General features: G+C 36.9%; 1 protein-coding gene across 3 annotated transcripts in view; it reads right to left on the reverse strand.

Moving 5' to 3' along the window:
- znf408 (zinc finger protein 408) overlaps nucleotides 1–18,646 on the reverse strand; it is a 36,091-nt gene extending 17,445 nt beyond the window's left edge. For 2 of the 3 annotated variants that reach the window (XR_015776822.1, XM_088078992.1), the window contains exons 1-7: nucleotides 18,536–18,646; nucleotides 16,350–16,635; nucleotides 13,768–13,826; nucleotides 11,316–11,527; nucleotides 5,358–6,073; nucleotides 3,859–4,068; nucleotides 1,577–1,700 (exon numbers count right to left, since the gene is read on the reverse strand). Coding sequence is in view for 2 of the 3 variants with exons in the window: in XM_088078992.1 (XP_087935118.1) it covers nucleotides 1,577–1,700; nucleotides 3,859–4,068; nucleotides 5,358–6,073; nucleotides 11,316–11,527; nucleotides 13,768–13,826; nucleotides 16,350–16,631 (1,603 nt within the window). In the remaining variant the exon portion in view is untranslated. The remainder of the gene's footprint in view (nucleotides 1–1,576; nucleotides 1,701–3,858; nucleotides 4,069–5,357; nucleotides 6,074–11,315; nucleotides 11,528–13,767; nucleotides 13,827–16,349; nucleotides 16,636–18,535) is intronic. The other variant, XM_088079066.1, reaches the window with a different exon arrangement.
- Between the last annotated feature and the right edge of the window lie 393 nt (nucleotides 18,647–19,039).

The following is a 19,039-nucleotide window of genomic DNA, read 5'->3' on the forward strand; positions in this document are numbered from 1 at the left end:
AGCAAGGGGAATGTATATCTAAAGGGAAGATTTTTGTGGATTTCCTGTTACTGTTGATTGTAAATTTAATCAACTGAAGTAGGCTGAGACCAACCCGGGAGTTATCACACACTGGTCCCCTCATCAAAAACTTTCTGGGAGTTTCGATTATCGCCAAAAATCAGCTCTGTGACGAACACACGTTGATGATGCTTACAGGTTTTGTTCAGCGTGATAATTTTCACAGATGAAAACCACTTTTGTGTGTTTTGAAGCATAAATGAAATCTCCAGAGGCAAAAAGCTTTTAGGTTATAAACCAACTATATCGCAGTCACACGACTTAAATGTCACAGCTACAAACACCGTAAAAACACGTTAAAATAGAATCCAAAATATCAATAATCGTGACTGTTGCTGTAAAGCTGTAAAGGCGGCGAGTGTGTTTAACGAGTTTCTGTGTCGCTGTGATGACGTCTAACGACAAACACTGTAGTCCCATTTAGCCACTTGTTAGCAACAGCCTTTTTTAAAACGCGTAAATTTGGGTTTAAACGGACGTATTTTATGTCGCAGAACAAAACTTCTAAATATCTTCAGCCTGTGTTAAAAACAGACCAAACACCCGGAGACTTTGAGACGAGGGAACCAGAGGTGCAAAAATGCTCGTTTGACCGAGAAAGCAGAGTTTGCAGCTGCAAAATCTGTTGATTTTCCTGCATCTGGTGATGTGACGTGCAACCAGGTCAGACCGATTTCTGACATTTTTCCAGCCGCCTTCAGTCTGCACAGGAAGTTACAGAATCTCCCACATCCTGTTAGATTTGATTTCTGTTAGTTCAGATCTTATCAGATCCGTTTATTCGTTTATTTACAGTCTCCACTTATTGTATCGGTGACAGCGTAAACTAAAATATTCTACAGGTTAATTTCCACATCTATGCCGATGATACGCAGCTCTACATCTCACTGTCCCCGATGACGTCGGTCCTACTGATAATCTGGTTCACAGCATTGATCACGTTAACAATTTGGATGTCACACAATTTCTTACAATTAAACAAAATCGAGAGACGTTCTAGTTATCGGAGCTAAAGTCCAGAGAGACACTTTGTTTTCACTTAAAATTCTCAGCTCAAAATACCACTTTTTCCTAGTTTTTGATTATTAGTACAAATTTATGAGATAATTACCTAAAAATACACTTAAAAAAAAGAAAAGTTAAAAACAAAAAAGAAAATAGGCCAAAAGTGCATAAAATTTTTTTTTTTTTTATCTGTAGACTGTGAAAATATTTTAAATATATAATTATATTGATTTTAAATATATCTTCTGGACATTTTGTTTTTTAATTATTTTCTTCAAAAAAAATTCAGGTCATTTTCCTCGTCACCTTTTAGTATTTCATGTAATTTGTGGGACATTTGTGAAGTCAGTCGTTGCCTTTTCTGCCCGTGTTTTTGAAAGAAAGCGAAACCAAAGCAGCTTTAAAAGAGTAAAGAAACGTGTGAGCACAGCGGCGTTTTCAAACTGAGCACAGCCGAGCGTGAACCAGCTCGGCTGCAGCTCCGGGATCAGACTGAGGACTCTGGCGTTACCTTTCTGGCTGAAGCATTTCCCGCAGTGCTGACAGATGTGAGGTTTCTCCCCCGTGTGGAGCTTCATGTGGTTCCTCAGAGAGCCCGAGTTGGCCAGCAGCTTCGGGCAGAGCGGACACGGCACCTGAGGGGGACAAGACTGAATCAAAATGCAGCACGTCTTTTCCACTCTTGCCTCTAAATACTTTAAGTTCAAACTGCTGCTCAGGGAGACGAAAACAAGACCTGCATGCAAATTTAAAGACGTGAAAGATTTTTAAAAAGTGGGCTGAGCGCCGCAGAGACAGAACAAAACTTTTTTCAGTTAAAGTGTGAAACAGCTGAAGGGAAGGTGAAGCAGGATGAATACTGTACATGAATGAAAAATGAATTCATTAGCTGCCCGCTGTCCTCCTTATTAAACAGCAGTAACTCAAAAATTCAAAAATGTCGTCACACATGAAGGCAGGAGCTCCTCAAAGAGCCCGCCGCAGTTTTCCAGCAAACGCTCAGCAGTGATATTTTATTCAGTGTTACTCATCACAGCTCGATGTGTGAATCTTTGAGCTCCAGCAACAAATGTTTTCTGTCCTCATCAAACATTTATGAAAGTGATTTTAAAGCATTTTAAACCCTGCGCTCTTTACGGCCATGTTTAAGGGCAAACTGCAGCACATTCGGTTGACTTTTTCTGTTATATTAAACTTTTTCTTATATTAGGTATTTTAAAACACTTTATCACAATAGATTATATTACACACACACACACACACACACAAACATTCAGCCCCAGACCAAATCAATACAGTGCCAGCCCCCCCTCCCTCCCACAGTCATTTTCTAATTCACAATAAAAATAAAGTGATTGACACTGGGAATTGTTTTGTACTTTTAGTCTCCATAAGGTGTCAGAGTGCATAAAACTGCACCGAAACAGAGCTTGTTGACCCAAAAAAGTGCCAGTGGAGGATCCAACAGCCCCCCAACAGAGGTCCCAGATAAGACCCAAATGTCCTAAAATCCTAAAATCCAATCAATCATCGGAAAATCTTAGAAACATTCCTAAATCCAAGAAATGTCCTAAAATCCTAGAACATCAGAAAATCTAAGAAATGTCCTAAAATCTGAGAAATGTCCTAAAATCTGAGAAATGTCCTAAAATGCTAAAAACATCAAAAAATCTGAGAAACATCGAAAAATCCTAAAAATGTCCAAAACACCCTAAAATCCTAAAAACTCCAGAAATCTTACACGTGTTTAAAACATCCTAAAGAGATGTCCTAAAACCCCAAAAACAACAGAAAATCTTAGAAACGTCCAATATAATAGAAATTTCCAAAACATTCGAAAATCCTAGAGACTTCTTAAAATCCGAGAAACATCCTAAAATGCCTAAAATGTCCAAAATTCCCCAAATGAAAGCAGAGTGAGGAGGGGCTGAGAAAAAGAACTGTGTGCAGCTCTACAATGAAATAAGATTAAACGAGAAATGTCGCCAGTTTACGTCCACGTCTGCGAAAACACGGATTCGTCACACAATCAGCACATTTTACATTTTAATGTCAACGATTCAGGATCTGACCGAACGTCTCCTCTTCTGTCCTGAGATTTGACTTTGAATTATGGACAAAAAAAGTGTTTCTGCAGAGCATTATGACGTCACATTTGACCTCTTGGATATAAAATGTCAGAATTTCATCGTTTTATCCTGTTAGACATTTGTGTGAAATGTGAGCGTGTGAATTCTGTTGTGTATTTTTTTATTTTTTTATATTTTTTTATTATTATTGTGCAGCGTTTATTGCGGCGTTTTCTTTGTTGTTTTTCGGATGAGGCGGGGGTCTGCTGCAGTCTCTGACTTCCTGATCTCTCCTGACACTTTTCTTTTTGTTTTTTATTTCAGCTGAAGTTTTTTAACTGTGCAGTGACTGTGGCTCAGAGGTAAAGCGGGTCGTCCTCTAATCGGAAGGTCAGCGGTTTGATCCCCGCGTTGTCGGAGTGTGAGAGTGTGTGAATGATTACTGAGTGGCAGGTGGCACCTTGTACGGTAGCCTCGGCCACCAGTGTGTGAACGTGTGAATGTGACATGTGGTGTGAAAGCGCTTCGAGTGGTAAATAAGTCTATTAAAGCGCTCTACAGGTAAAGTCCGTTTACCATTTACAAATAAACTCTGGTTCCTGGGCGTGACCCTGCACCTGTGGATGAGTGGATCAGAGCGCCGCGATAAAGAAATCGGGGCCGACGGCTCCTCTACAGGTGCGAGACTCGGCAGAGATGCTTTCACGGTGCAGCTGGTTCGTACCTTGGGGGGCTGAGTGTAAGTCATCCTGCTGCAGTGAAGGAGGCGGTGGATGCGTAGGGAGGGGCGGCGAGCGAACGCCTTGCCGCAGTGCTCGCAGACGTACGGTTTCTCTCCGGTGTGCAGCACCAGGTGCTCCTTGAGGTCCCGCTTCAGGCCGTACGTCTTCTCGCAGTGAGGGCAGGAGAAGGGACGCTCGCCGCGGTGACTCATCTACAAATAAAACCATCATTATCGCAAATAAAAAGTATTATCACCGCTGCTATTGTTGCCATTCAGCGGCGTGAGCAAATTGCTACCCTGCATGATGACTAAGCCCGCGGCCGTCAGGGGAGCGGTGAGGAAAAGAAAAACTCCCCGTACCCAAACACCCACTGCTTAAAAAAAGCCACCGCTGACGTATCCTGTTTTTCTGAGGCCACTGAGTTGTCAAGTGTTTTTTTTTTTTGTTATTCCTGCAGAGAACTGAGCAAAGAGGATAAACCACAGAGGGAGACGTCCCAAAAAAGACACACAGAGCTGCAGAAAAAGAAGAAATATTATTTAAAGACATCAGTAAAAGCTCTGGCTGATTAATGAGAAGACACAGATTTGTTTGTGGTAATTAAGAAAAAGGTTTTTCCATTTCAGTTTTTCCACCAGAGATCTTTAATAACTCTTATTTTAGAGCTGTATCATGTCCTGCTCATTATCGGTACCAAATTTAAAGGGTGCCTGCAAATAATGTTTTAATATATAATGTATTCATTCAAGCACGCTTTTCAAAATCAGGCCATAAAAAATATCACATATTAATATGATTCTCTACTTTCATAGCTGCAACCACAATTTTGGTGTTTTATAAACCCGTGAGGGTCGGGAACATTGTGTGCATGACACGAAAATAACGAAATCAATCAATCAATCAATCAATCATGTAATTAGCAAAAAAAAAAAGATTCTGATTTTTAAAGATTTCAGCGAATCTTAGTGAAAATATTTTATTACGGGTCGACAGATTATCGGTTATTGGGGCTGATATTTTGCATTTTGACGATTATCTGTATCGTCATTATATTTTAATGATCACTGATAAATCAATTAAAAAGCACAAAGAAAGTGTGAACATGGGAGGAACTTTTTTATTAATTTTTTAAATTTTAACTGAATTTTTTTTTTTTTAAAAGGTCTCAGGAAACTTGCTGTATATGATGTTGAATGATGTTGAAAGTTTTGATTAAACATTTGCTAAAGGCATTTAAATGAAGTTTTGTGATGGAGTTTTTATATTCTAAATATTGTCCCAAAGATTTTCATTTTTATTGTAAATGCATATCAGATACAAATATCGGTTATCGGCCTCAGGAACTGCTAATAATCAGTATCGGCCGTGAAAAACCAATATCGGTCGACCCCTTTATTTTATTAACAGAATATGAACTTTAGACTCAAGAAACTTAAAAAAAAATCAATAAAACAGACAGAAAGGAGAAGCTGGCTCGCTCCGTGGACACGCCGCGTACCTGGTGCGCCCTGAAGCTCTCGGCGGAGGTGTAGCTCTTGCCGCACTCCTGGCAGCTGAACGGTTTCTCGGCCGTGTGGCTGAACTGGTGTTTCTTTAAGTGTCCGATCTGGTAAAACCTTTTCCCGCAGCTGGAGCACCTGTAGCGCCGCTCTCTCACCTCCTCGCCCACATGCGCTGCTGCAGTCGCCTCAGCATCAGGGAGCGAGATCTTTCCGGGAGGCTCCGTCTCTGTGATGGACGAGGCGTCCTCGGCGGAGCTCCGGCCGTGTCCCTCTGTCTGTCCCGGTGTGTCGGGGACAGCAGGAGGTTGTTGTTTCCCTCGGCTGCTCAGACAGTGAACGCGTCGTGGTTTGGCGGCCAGGCGCGAGCTGCAGCGGACAGGAGGAGGCGCGGGGAGGCCTCCGGAGACTGTCCGCGTGTCTGCGGGTCTACAGTGAGACTGTCTGTCCTCAGCAGCTGGACGGGAACTGTCCGTGTGTCCGCCTGCTGCTGTGATGTCACTGTTGTCTGTGTGAGCGTCAGTGGTTTTCTCGGCCCTCCTCCTCCTCAGGTGTGTGGTCAGGTGACTCCTCCTGATGCTCCTGTGCAGGTGTCCGTGTTGTTCTTCGTCCTCCTCTTCCTCCTGTTTGTCCTCTGTCTCCTCTCTTTCCTCCTGAACCACCGATGTTTTGGTAACTGCAGCTTCAGGGTCTTTTTTATGTTCCACCTTCTTATCTAATCAGCAAAAAAACAAACGGCAGTAAATCAGTGTGAGCTGCTCAGGTGAGTTTTTTTGCTGCGGTCTAAAATCCTTCATTCAAGGCAGTTTTTCTAAAATACTGCAGTGCATGTTTCGATGTTTGAGTACTTCTCAAAATATGTCTAAAAAGGCAAAGAGATAACAAGAGATGTCCCACAAACTGCAAAAAAAACAGGAAAGGTTCAAAAGAAAATGATAATAATAATATCAATAATAATAACAATAATAATAATAAATGTTATCTTTATATCAATATAATTTGTATTTATTTATTTATTAATTTTTTTTTTACATTTTTTATTTTTTATTGCTAAATTTTAATTAATTTGCCCATAACTTCTAACATGTAACTTCTTCTCATGGGTTTTTTTTTTTAAGGGTGATTTGTTCAGGGATAAACACGCGCGCACACACACACACACACACACACACACACACACACACACACACACACACACACACACACACACACACTCACTGTGTGATGTATGCTGAGTCAAACCGATGTTACCATTAACCTGCATCTTTAATCAAAATATTGGTTCAAGGATTATGGGAAACTACAGCTGGACAAAACTTCAAGGTCGAGCTTTCTTCGTTGGGGTTGCTCTTGTCAAGTTTGGTTGTGCTGTACATCGCGATGTTGTTTTTGTGTCAGTGTTTATTTATTGTTTGTAGTTGTTGTTGGTTGTGCTTTCACCGCAGGCCAAATTTCCCCCGGAGGGACATAAAGCTCTCTGAACTGAACTCTGAGCTCTTCTTGTGCTGCATTCATTCGCTTTCACACGTATTTGAACCTTTGGACCCTGAACAAACTGGTTAGATTTATTACGAGAACATGGGGGGAAAGTCAGCGGCGACTTGGAGAGAAGTGTCCCACAAATTGCAAGAAATTAGTTGGTTTCCAATTTTTATTTTTATTTTTTAAAAGCTGGAGAAAACTGTCCATGGAACTACATTTATAATTATCATGACTGAATATTTAAAATTACATTACTTTATCTCTCTTGTGTTAACTTTCCCGTGTTTTTGCTTATGTTGTTTTTATTTTTTGAAGCTATTTTTGTTGTTTTTTTTTTTAATAATTTCTGGGTCATTTCTTCTTAAATTGCCTTTTTCACATGTTTTTCTTTGTTGTTGTTGTTTTGTTTAAGAAATGAATTTTTACGGGTTTCAAAGGGTTACAGGGTTCGGCCAACAGACAGAACTGCATAATAAAAGTCAGGCTCATATTATATGAAACCAATCTAAATGTTGATGGTGTTATTACTCTGTGCAATCAACTTTCACTTCATAATGATACGTTTTGTCAAAATGTATCTGATGCCAATCTATTTGCTATTTTCTGACATTTTTATTCATTTTAAAGTTTCCTTTCATCTACCTGTTGTGCGTGTTGCCTTTATGACCGCCTCTTTTCTCCCTCTGAATCTAATTAATATTTGCACCCACAACAATGTAATTTCCCTGCAGGGATCAATTGTTTCTGATCTTATTATCTTCCGTTTGGGTTGCATAATTGTTTTGCAGATGCATTTGTGATTTATAGGCTCGATGTGTTTAAAATCAGCGGCATAGAGGAGCAAGAGTTTAATAAGATATCCGCGGTAGAGCCGCAGTCTGCAGCTTTCAGCATGAAGGTCCTCCGTAATGTCCCATCAATCACTGCACATTCAGGCTGCTGCAGGATCGAGGGGGGGGGGGATTATTCCTCTGACATAAATGTGTTTAATCATTTTGTTTTTTTGCTCAGTGTTTTCATTTAACTCGTGTGGTCGGCTAGAAACGATTCATCCGTCGCAATGCTTTTTTTTTTAAATTTAAGACTCAATTAAGAGAGATTTTTATTTTCAGTGATGCCTGAACAAAGACATTAAAAACAATCAACAAGCAAACAAAAAATGTTAAAAATCAATAAAATCATACAAAACAACAAATAATAACGATGTAAATAGCTAAAAATGAAAAAAAAAGTGTCAGATTTTAAGTCCTTTAGCAGATTATTTCATGTATGAGGCGAACTGGAAGAAAGTGACATTTTTCCTCGTTTAGTTCTGATTTGAGGAATTTGGAGAAAAAGTTATTGTGATTATATGCGAGTTTAGAGATAAAAGGGATAAAATATAGAGAGGAAGCATCTGTTTCAAAACTTTATAGATAAGTAAGTTTGGAAATTAGTTTGGCTTTTAATTGAAATTTACCTATTTGTTTTTTGACTATTTATTTATACATTTTAGTCTGTTTTACTGTTTCACTAGGTGGTATGTTATTTTTATTTTTTTATTCTATATTTTTAACATTTTTATCTATTATTATTTGTGCTGTTATCCTTTTATTTACTTTTTATCTATTACAGTATGTTATCTATTTTAATTTATTTTTTTATTCCCCAAAACATTGAAGTGACATTTGTCCTCTGCAAAATAAATTAATAAATGCAAAATTAAATTAAATAAATCCCAGAATATCTGAATCCCTAAATTGAAAACTGAATACCTCCCCAATTAAATTAAAATAATGATATTAATATTTGTTAATTTTAGAAATAATATTACATATCTAATTTAAATATTTAAATACCCTAATGTATTTATTTATTTATCATTAATATTACATTTATTTATTTTTCTCTAAAGGTTCTATTTTTTATTTTTTATGGTGGCGTTTCCTCAGTTCCTGGTTTTAATAATAGTATTGGTTTTAGTAATAGTACTCTGATTTTAGTTCTTTAATTAATTAAAAAGTATTGTTTTCTAACCCATGTGCCTGTGTACATGTGCCTCTGTCTGTGTGTGTGTGTGTCTGTGTGTGTGTGTGTGTGGTTTTATTGTATAAAGCACAAAATTGTGTTACCATTTTGCTTGCATGAAAAGTGCTATAAAAATAAAGTCTGATTGATCGATTTGTTGATAAAAACCAGTGCTGCTCCCGCCTCACGGTTAAATGCGTCCGTCCGACCTTTTGATAAAGATAAATAAACACCGATGACGTGAAACTTTTGCTTTCATCGGTGAAGGCGATGTTAAATTATCTTTGTGTTTACATGCAGGTCAGCTCACTGAACCATGACTGAGACTGTAATCATATCACTGGATGGTAATTGAGGTTTTCTGGGGTCAACGTTGATGTAAGACGTCCCTCTGGCTCCTCCAGGTGGAGACTGAGAACGAATATGAACCTGAGAGCGGTGACATTAATCAGGACCGAATAACCGTCTGCTTCACTTCACTGTACGGTGGCTCATTTTAGGCGCTTTGCAGTCTTCATTTTTTTGATAACTGTGTGTGTGTTGATGCATGTGTCCTAAATGTAGTCCAGATTGTGTATTTGAGTGTAATCAGTGAATTTGCAGCTCAGCTCCTACAATAAGTCTAAAATACACTGTGGAAACTAAATAGTTACATTCAGACTGTTCAGGTCCAAAAATGCTCCATTGAAACCCATTCAAACTGACATTTTTGATCCCACAGCCATCAGAGCAGAAAAACAGGACTTGTATTATTTCTGGGTGTCATTCTGGGCTTTTGACTCTGAATTTGTCATTTTGACTATTTTCCACCTGATGAGGTCATTTTGACCATATTTGGCATATGGAGGAAATACATGCTATTTCCACTAGGTGACCTGTCACAGTCAATGTAGCTGCTGATCACTGACATATCCCAGACTGTCAGCAGCTACACTCACACACTGACATATCCCAGACTGTCAGCAGCTACACTCACACACTGACATATCCCAGACTGTCAGCAGCTACACTCACACACTGACATATCCCAGACTGTCAGCAGCTACACTCACACACTGACATATCCCAGACTGTCAGCAGCTACAAATATCTACTTTTCATGTATTATACTGAAAATAATAATTTTGTGTGTTTTTTAAAATTTTTGCATCTAAAAACAACAACAACAACTTGGCATTTAAAGAGTTAAGATTTTGAAAATGAATTCATATTTGATATTCATGATTAGGACTGTTGTTGGTTAAATGATAAACCCAATTAAAGTAGAAAATAATATTGATGTATAATATTTTTTAAAGCCTGATTCTGAAAAACATATTATTTATTATTATTATTTTATATTAAAGGGAGCTCTAAGGGTTAATGACACGCTAATATCTACAGCCGCAGCCTGAAAACAAAGTGTTAATTCAGGTTCAAAATAGACCATCAGATCTGTAGTAATGTGCTGAATAACAGCTGAACAGAGGTTTGCTTTAGTAGATGATAAAGAACTCGTGAAAACTGTGGCCTGTCATGTACTTTTTAATAAAAAAGTAATTTTTTTTAAGCAAAACTACAAAGGACACCTGAAAATGCTTTATATAACAGATTAGTTTCTCTTTGAATAAAGCTGCATGACAGATTTTCAAACCCAAAGGTGGAAAAAAGTGGGAATTTATCTGGCAGATAAATCCGATAATTACTTCATTAAAACTTTCTGAGATTTCAATGTGATAAGAAATTTAATGAATTCCTCTGTAACCACCTGTATGTCTACAGGTCTGTATTTTATCTGCTATTTAGAGTACTTTATCTATTCATACGTTTACTTATTTATTCCCAAAAACATTGAAATAACAATTGCCCTCTGCAAAATAAATTAATAAAAACAAAATTTAAAAAAAATCCCTGAATACCTACCCAATTAACAAATATTACTATAAATGCAAAATTTAAAATAATTTTTAAAAAATCCCAGAATATCTGAATCGAAAACTGAATACCTACCCAATAAACAAATATTCAAATGATTACAAAATCTTTTTTTTTTTTAAATCCCTGAATATCTGAATCCCTAAATTATAAACTCAATACCTACCCAATAAACAAATATTCAAATAAATACAAAATAAAATTAAAATTAAAAATCCCTGGGTATCTGAATCTCGAAATTGAAAACTGAATATCTACCCAATAAACAAATATTAAAATAAATACAAAATTAAAAAAAAAAAGTCCTTAATATCTGAATCCCTGAATTAAAATATCTCACGGTTTTATTTTTATTTTTTCTGGTAGTGTTTTCTCAGTTCCCAGTTCTATTGAGTTATCTTATTTTAGTTCTTTAATTAATTACCAAATCTTACTTTTTTATCCATGTGCTTCTGACCTGAGTGTGTGTGTGTGTGTGTGTGTGTGTGTGTGTGTGTGTGTGTGTGTGTGTGTGTGTGTGTGTGTGTGTGTGTGTGTGTATATACAGCCGTCACCTGTGTGTCTGCTGGAGTTGTCTTGTGCGTCAGGTGTGTCTGTCGTCTGACTTTTTCCCGCGGCGTCTTCATACAGCAGCAGCTCAGTTCCCGGCTGGATGTCCTGACACACGCGCAGACACACATCCGCACACTCGCGCACACACACCTCTCCGCAGGTGCACTGCAGCGCCACGTTCTGCTGGCCTCGGCTTCGTGCCTGGCAGGCAAATCTGGGGGAAATCAACACAAACGGACGCAAACAGAAAGACGTTAGACTGAAACTTAAACGTTAATAATCAGTGTTTGTGTTTATTGAGCGAGGAGCGACAGGAAGGACAATCGGGTTCATCAGGGTCAAGTTTCATCCCTCTGGGTGTTTGGAGGAAACAGTCAGAGATCACAGAGAACATAAAAGACCCGCAAAGTTCAGATAACGTATGTGAGGTTAAAATGACGTGGAAATATGGACTGTATGACAATAATTAGCTGTTAAAAGTGTCTCCTGTGGCAGATCGACAAAATAAAAAATAAATAATACATTTTTTTTAGAAAAAATTAGAATGCCAAAAAATGCCAATATTTATTTAATTTCCCATCTAATTTTCCATTTTATTTATCAATTCATTTTCCTATTTAATTTTCCATTATATTTATCAATTTAGTCATATATATATAAATTTATTAATTTTACCATTTAATTTTCAAATGTATATATTAATTTCTTCATGTTACCATTTAATTTTCCATTTTATTTATCAATTTAATGATTATATCATTTAATTTTCTATTTAATTTATTCATATTACCATTTCATTTTCCATTTAATTTTTTCATTTTTCCATGTCATTTTCCATTTTATTTATCAATTACTTCAATGTCATATTTATTTGCACATTTATTTATGAATTATTTTCTACTCTGCGTTGTTGACACCCTCATGGCACTCAGGCCAGCCCCCCTCATTTATGTAATGAGATTGAAATTCAGGTGGAAAGGAAAAAGAGAAGTAAATATGTCTGAGGAAAGAAATGGAGGGGGAGGCAAATAGGGAAAATAATACATAAATAAATGCATAAATAAATAATAAATGGTAAATAAATAAATATGTAAAATGGAAAATAAAATGGGAAATTAAATAAATAGGGGAATTTATACACAAAGTGGAAAATAATACATAAATAAATAAGCACATCAATATCAAAAATGAATAAATTGTTAAATTAAATGGAAAATTAAATGGGAAAATGAATAAACTGGAGAATAGAAAGGAAAATTAAATATGAAATTAAATAAATATTGACTTTTTGGAATTTTTATTCATTTATTTTTGATTTTGCCGGTTTCAGTCCTCCACAGTTTCACTCACGGGGAGAGAAAAGTAGGACAGTTTTGAATGAGGACAAACACAGCACACCGCCCGCAGCAGGAGACAGAGTTGGCACTACATACACAGCCAGCAGCAGAAGACAGTGAGGACGAGACACACACACACACACACACACACACACACACACACACACACACACACACACACACACACACACACACACACACACACACACAGATGAAAGCATGTTGGCATCGTTCATTTCTGCAGACCACAGATACAGCACGTGTCTCAGAGACAGATTTATGGAGACGGGACGAGCAGGCTGACAGGACGTTTCACAACACAAACGCTACACAAAAGTAAAAACTGACGGCTTGTAATCCTGACTTTTTCCTCTGCACTGTCCCGAGTCGGAGGTCGTGTTTTTTTTGGTCCTTTTTTTAACTGCACTGCGAGTAAAGAGCGTCTCTGTGCTGCTTTTTGCCGACATGAAATATGAACTTCAAATGGTCCGGCCATCATTTCTGATAATAAGACTCGAATAAACATATGTTTTGGATTTAAGCATCATTAAAACTTCATAGTTTTGAGACTAACGTGGAGAAAGTCTGTTTTCTGTTTTCTGGCGTCTAAATTAGAATAAACTCTCCTGAGCTTAAATACTGCACGCTTAATATAACTCCTAAATGGGACGTGGATAACTGATTACATTGTTGTATGTTTTACCATTTTTACCCTGATTAATGTCATATTTTTTTGTCTTTTAGGATGCAGTTTTTAAGTGTTTAGATAACCATCTGCCTGATCTGTTTCAGACAGAAAAGTTATATTATCTTCTTTTATGATTCAGTTTTCGGCTCCATCGATGACAATATTCAATAAATCTCAGCAAATATTACATTGATTGTCTGTAGATTTTGTACAGGGATTGATGCTCTCCAGAGGATAAATCCTAAAAATGGTGCTTTAGCTTTTCATTTAGCGCCATCATCAGGTCCAGGTTCAATCTTTTTCTTTTGTATTTTGCATTTTATTGACCATAAATTAAACCAACTCAAGTGTCCAAAATATCTCAACAAATTAGATTCAGAGGACAAAAAAAAACAAAAAAGCCGTCGCTTCCTTTGTGTGTCTACTTACTTGATCCAGATGACTCTTTCTAATAAAGCTTCTTTATTTGCTGCGACCTCCATCAGTGCCTACAAAACAACACAGAAGGTCACTTTGAAAAAGACTTTGATTCTAATTATTTTCTAAATTATATTTATTTTTCTATTACTGCACTGAGGAAAAACACACGTTACAGCAGCTCAAGAGCCAGAGGCAAGAAAAAAAAAGCAAAAACATCATTTGAGTGTAAAAGAAATATGTAATAGGTATATAAAAATTAAACAATTTAAACTCTAAGTACACTACACACACATTTCACTCATACAGAAACTGAAGTACACACGGGGTCTCATTCATGAAATGTATGTGAGTGTGTGTGTATATATATACATACATACATACACACATATACATTAAAATCACACACACACACACACACACACACACACACACACACACACACATTTTGTATTTTTGTATTTTTGTAAATCACACTGGCTGCATATTTTGTATGAAAAGTGCTATACATATAAAGTTTATAATTATATTTATTAATATTAATTATTATTATTATTATTAGTATTATTTTATTAATATTATTAATTATTATTATTTTCATTATTGTCATCATTATTTTTATTGATATTATTTTTTTTTATTTATTTATTTAGTTTTTTTTTCCCCTGGTATGAGGGGTGCGGTGAAGCTTTTTAGTCTTAAGGTGATTTATGTGCGAATCTCCTCACAGATCTGCTCACATTTCATGAATGGGGTCCGTGGTTTGAGGTATATTTACTGTAAAAATAACTAAATAATGAGGGCAGCAGATATTCACTGGAAGGAGCTTATCCTCCTCCAGCAGTCCTAAAACACCTGCCACTAAAAGTTCGTGCACACTGAAGACTGTTTCAGGCTGCTGAGAGCCCGTTACTGCGGATGACATCATGTTTCATGAATGAACCATGAACTCACTTCCTGTGCCTGAGGTGACGGGCGACAGGTGACAGGTGACAGGTGCTGTTACATAAACGCTGATAATAATGATAATAACTCTCCTCCTCTGACTCCGCGGACAGAAACATGACCTGACAGGCTGCGCTTTGATTTCAGTACTCTTGTAAATTATCGCCGGTACATGTTTTTATCTGAGGCTGCTGCGTCTCTTTCTCTCCTCGTCTTTTCTTCCGTTAAAAAAAAGCTGGGAGGAGATGACAAAGACTGATTCATTATCTTCCCACAGGGTCAGCTCTAATTTCAGCAGACGGGCCTGCGTTCACGCCCTCTGTCTGCAGCCCAGATAAAACGGTGTCAAAGTGAAAGCTGCTGCTGGATGTAAAATCATGACTTTTTTTATCTAAACAGAAGCACAGAACTAATAAAAAATCACAGGTATATTTCTGTTTTTATAAGAACAGCGTCTTTGTTGCAGAGTGCTCGTTACAGGAAAGATTTCGGATAACCTGCCGCTTGTTCAGGTGCAGCCGTGATTCACGTCCACACAGCTGATAATTGCAGGTTCGGGTGCCGGTGCATTGTTGTTTCTCTGCTGCCTGAAAAAATAAAAGCTGCCGCTCAGGAGGAGCTCCGTGATCTTGTGCACCTGAGACAGCATAAAAACTGAATCACGATCTCAGTTTGTGACGTTAACGGGCCTCAGAGTGTGGGCTGCCTGACGCACAAACGCAGCACAGATCAAGTTTCGAGGCAAAACTTTCACGTGCAGACGTAAAAACTTACAACAGACATAAATAAGTGAATGATCTGAATGTTTTGCACAAAGACTATAAATAATAGACGTAGCTGCCGTGACGCCACACACGCCTCAAGTTCAGCATTTCAGTCGTCAAAATCGTGTTTTTTCTGCAGTCAGATGTGACCAAATTTGGGCGCGAGGCTGCAGCTGTGGAAGGAGTTTGAATTGAATTGAATTTTTACACAGAACCAAACAGCAGCAGCAGCGGGGCGTTTCTAAGATTTCAGCACATTTGGGTCTTTGCTGATGAAAAAAACTCTGTTTTGATGTTTTTTTATGCACTCTGGCACAAATAAAGGCATTTACCTATATTTATTTACTTTATTTATGAATTGTGATGTAAATAAATTTTTTTTAAAAAATGAAAATAGTTGTTTTCATTAGAAACAGAATACTACAACTGCGATCATTAAAACTGTGTTGACTGTGTGTATTTTTGTTTAAAGTGGAGGAATCTAAGTACATTTTGTCAAGAATAAACTTAGACAGAATGACAGATCATTAGACGCAGGGCTTTTTAATCAATATTAGGGACTGTTTGTAATTTATGAGAGGGGAGAGGGTGGAGCAAAAAAAATGAGAAATGTCAAATAATTCTTTAAGAATTTTATATTTTGGTTTAAATGGTTTTGTATTAATTTTAGTGTCTTTTTTATAGAGAAATCATGTCTTTCAAACTTGTTTTCTTTAATAAAATGTTGGCAATTTTTTTCTTTTATTTTTTTTATTAAAAAAAGTGATCCTTTTCCTCTAAAATTCTTCTTCTCTAAAACAAACCGCAGGTTTGCAAAACCCTGCTCTGTCCGTGTGCAGCGCGTCTGTATTTATTTCTATCACTTTAAAATGTGCATCAGTTTACCTTCTCTGCCTGCGAGCTGCCGGTCTGACCCGATCCGGACTCAGAGTTCAGCAGGAGTTCACCGTCTCGGCTGTCAGCCTTCGGGTCAGCGTGAGACTTGGGGGCCCACTCCGCGTCCCCCTCCCTCCCCAGCAGGGATCCCGCCCGCAGCGAGCGGCCGACCCACCACAGCCCCATCCTGCCCCCACAGAGCCGCGACGGCCCCACGGCGAAGCCGCAGGGAAGCAACGAGGACAGAGACGAGGCGAGAGCAGACGGGACGGAGGCGGCGGGACCGGCCATCAACCTGCTCAGAAAAAAAGCAGCTTACCAAAACCATAAAAGTTTAATGTACTGCAGCTTTTATTTCACATCTACCATCACTTTAAATAACGCTAAAGGCTGCACATGAAGAGTCATTTTAAATGTTTTAAGTTTGTTTGTTTTTAATGTTTGATTCACTCATATTTCTTGCTTTTACTTTTTGTGATTTTATTTATTCTATCTGGTTTTACTGACTTTTAACTGACTTTGCTTTTGTTTCTGTTAAGCTTCTTTGAGTATTGTGAAAACTGCTCTATAAAATAAAATGTAAAGGTTTTTTTTTAAAGATTATTTTAATGTTTTCAAATGATGCTTTTAATGCCAACAAAACAGATTCACTGACCACTTTAATTTTACTCATACAGCTCTGCACACAAAATCTGATTTTGAAATCAAGCTTTGAATTTTTTATACATTTAAATAATTTTCCACTTTCATTGACTTTAGCAGTCCTAATCATAAATATCAAATATTCATTAATTTTCAGCATTTTAACGCTTTAAACGCTTTTGTCATGATGCCACTATATTTAGAATAAATATATATATATATATATATATATATATATATATATATATATATATATATATATATATATACACACTTGTAACTGCACTATTATGAACACAGCTAAAATTGTTTAATTAGAGCTTGTACATATTAACTATAATTTTCTGTTTTTATTTTATTATTTTTTTATTATTTTATTTTTTATTTTCCTTTTATATATTTAATTTTTAATTTCCTTTACATTGAGAGCAAAGCTAACTGAAGTCAAATTCCTTGTGTCTGTAAGCAAATAAAGCTGATTCTGATTTATATATATATATATATATATATATATATATATATATATATATATATATATATATATATATATATATATATATAAATTTTATGCTGACAGACTGGGATATGTCAATGATCAGCAGTTTTTTCTTCATTAAAAAAGTCATATGGAAAATAGTCAAAATGACAAATTCAGAGTCAAAAGCCCAGAATGACACCCAGAAATAATACAAGTCCTGTTTTTCTGCTCTGATGGCTGTGGGATCAAAAATGTCAGTTTGAATGGGTTTCAATGGAGCATTTTTGGACCTGAACAGTCTGAATGTAACTATTTAGTTTCCACAGTGTATTTTAGACTTATTGTAGGAGCTGAGCTGCAAATTCACTGATTACACTCAAATACACAATCTGGACTACATTTAGGACACATGCATCAACACACACACAGTTATCACAACAGGAAGAATAATGCAGTCCCTAAAGGGTTAAAGGTGTTGTCTGATCTCAGGTGTTGTGTGATCTCAGGTGTTGTGTGATCTCAGGTGTTGTGTGATCTCAGGTGTTGTTTGAGCTCAGGTGTTGTCTGAGCTCAGGTGTTGTCTGAGCTCAGGTGTTGTCTGAGCTCAGGTGTTGTCTGATCTCAGGTGTTGTCTGATCTCGGGTGTATTAAATGACATGGATATTTTGAATATTTGATCGTCTCTTGTGTCGGTGTGACTCTTAAACGCAGGAAAAAACATTTCTGGCCAACATCAGTCAACACAGCCGCGTTAGCATGTTAGCTTCAAACTGTTTTGATATATTTAAACTCGATAAAATCTAAATTTAGCGGTGTGTGGATGTTTTTCCTCTTATTCATTAAACACGAACTCTTTCTAAATGTTTTTATAATTTAATAAATGCAAACAGTAACTGAGTGTTTCGATGTTTCACATCAAACAACTTTTGCGGTGCGTTAGCATCGTTCAGCTAACCGGCTTCCGTCCACAAAAGACGGTTTTAAAATCATTTCAATCATCGAACTTTCTGTACACGCACTCCGGGACTGCTCTGTGCTCTGTATCGATCATTAATTGATTATTAATTCATCATACCACTGTATTTATTCCGATGTAAACTCTGGGAAAGCCATCGTTATCCAGCGAGAAAGGGTCCGACGGAAGTCCGCTACAGTTTGTGGTCCCCCCGGAAACCGGAGTTTGAAGGCCTTTAGTTCCGCTGTCACAGCTACTCATACAAGGACAAAGACTATCATTACTACTATTAATACTACTAATACTACTAATAATACTAATACTAATAATAGTGCTAATACTAATGAAGATGATGATGATGATGATGATGATGATGATGATGATGGTGATGATAATAATAATAATAATAAGAAGAAGAAGAAGAAGAAGAAAAAACACATCTGCTTATACAACAATGTTTACATACATACCATAATACATTTGATTGAATTTAATTCTAATTTAATTTAAAATGAGTAAAGGTTGCTATTACTGGAAGTAGTAGTAATAATAATAATAATAATAACAACAATAATAATAATAATAATAAAAAGAAGAAGAAGAAGAATTAGTCAATTTGTTCAG

This window comes from Plectropomus leopardus, chromosome 1 (assembly GCF_026936395.1).
Source record: "Plectropomus leopardus strain MGB_pleo_1.0 chromosome 1, ASM2693639v1, whole genome shotgun sequence".
Lineage (NCBI taxonomy): Eukaryota > Metazoa > Chordata > Actinopteri > Perciformes > Serranidae > Plectropomus > Plectropomus leopardus.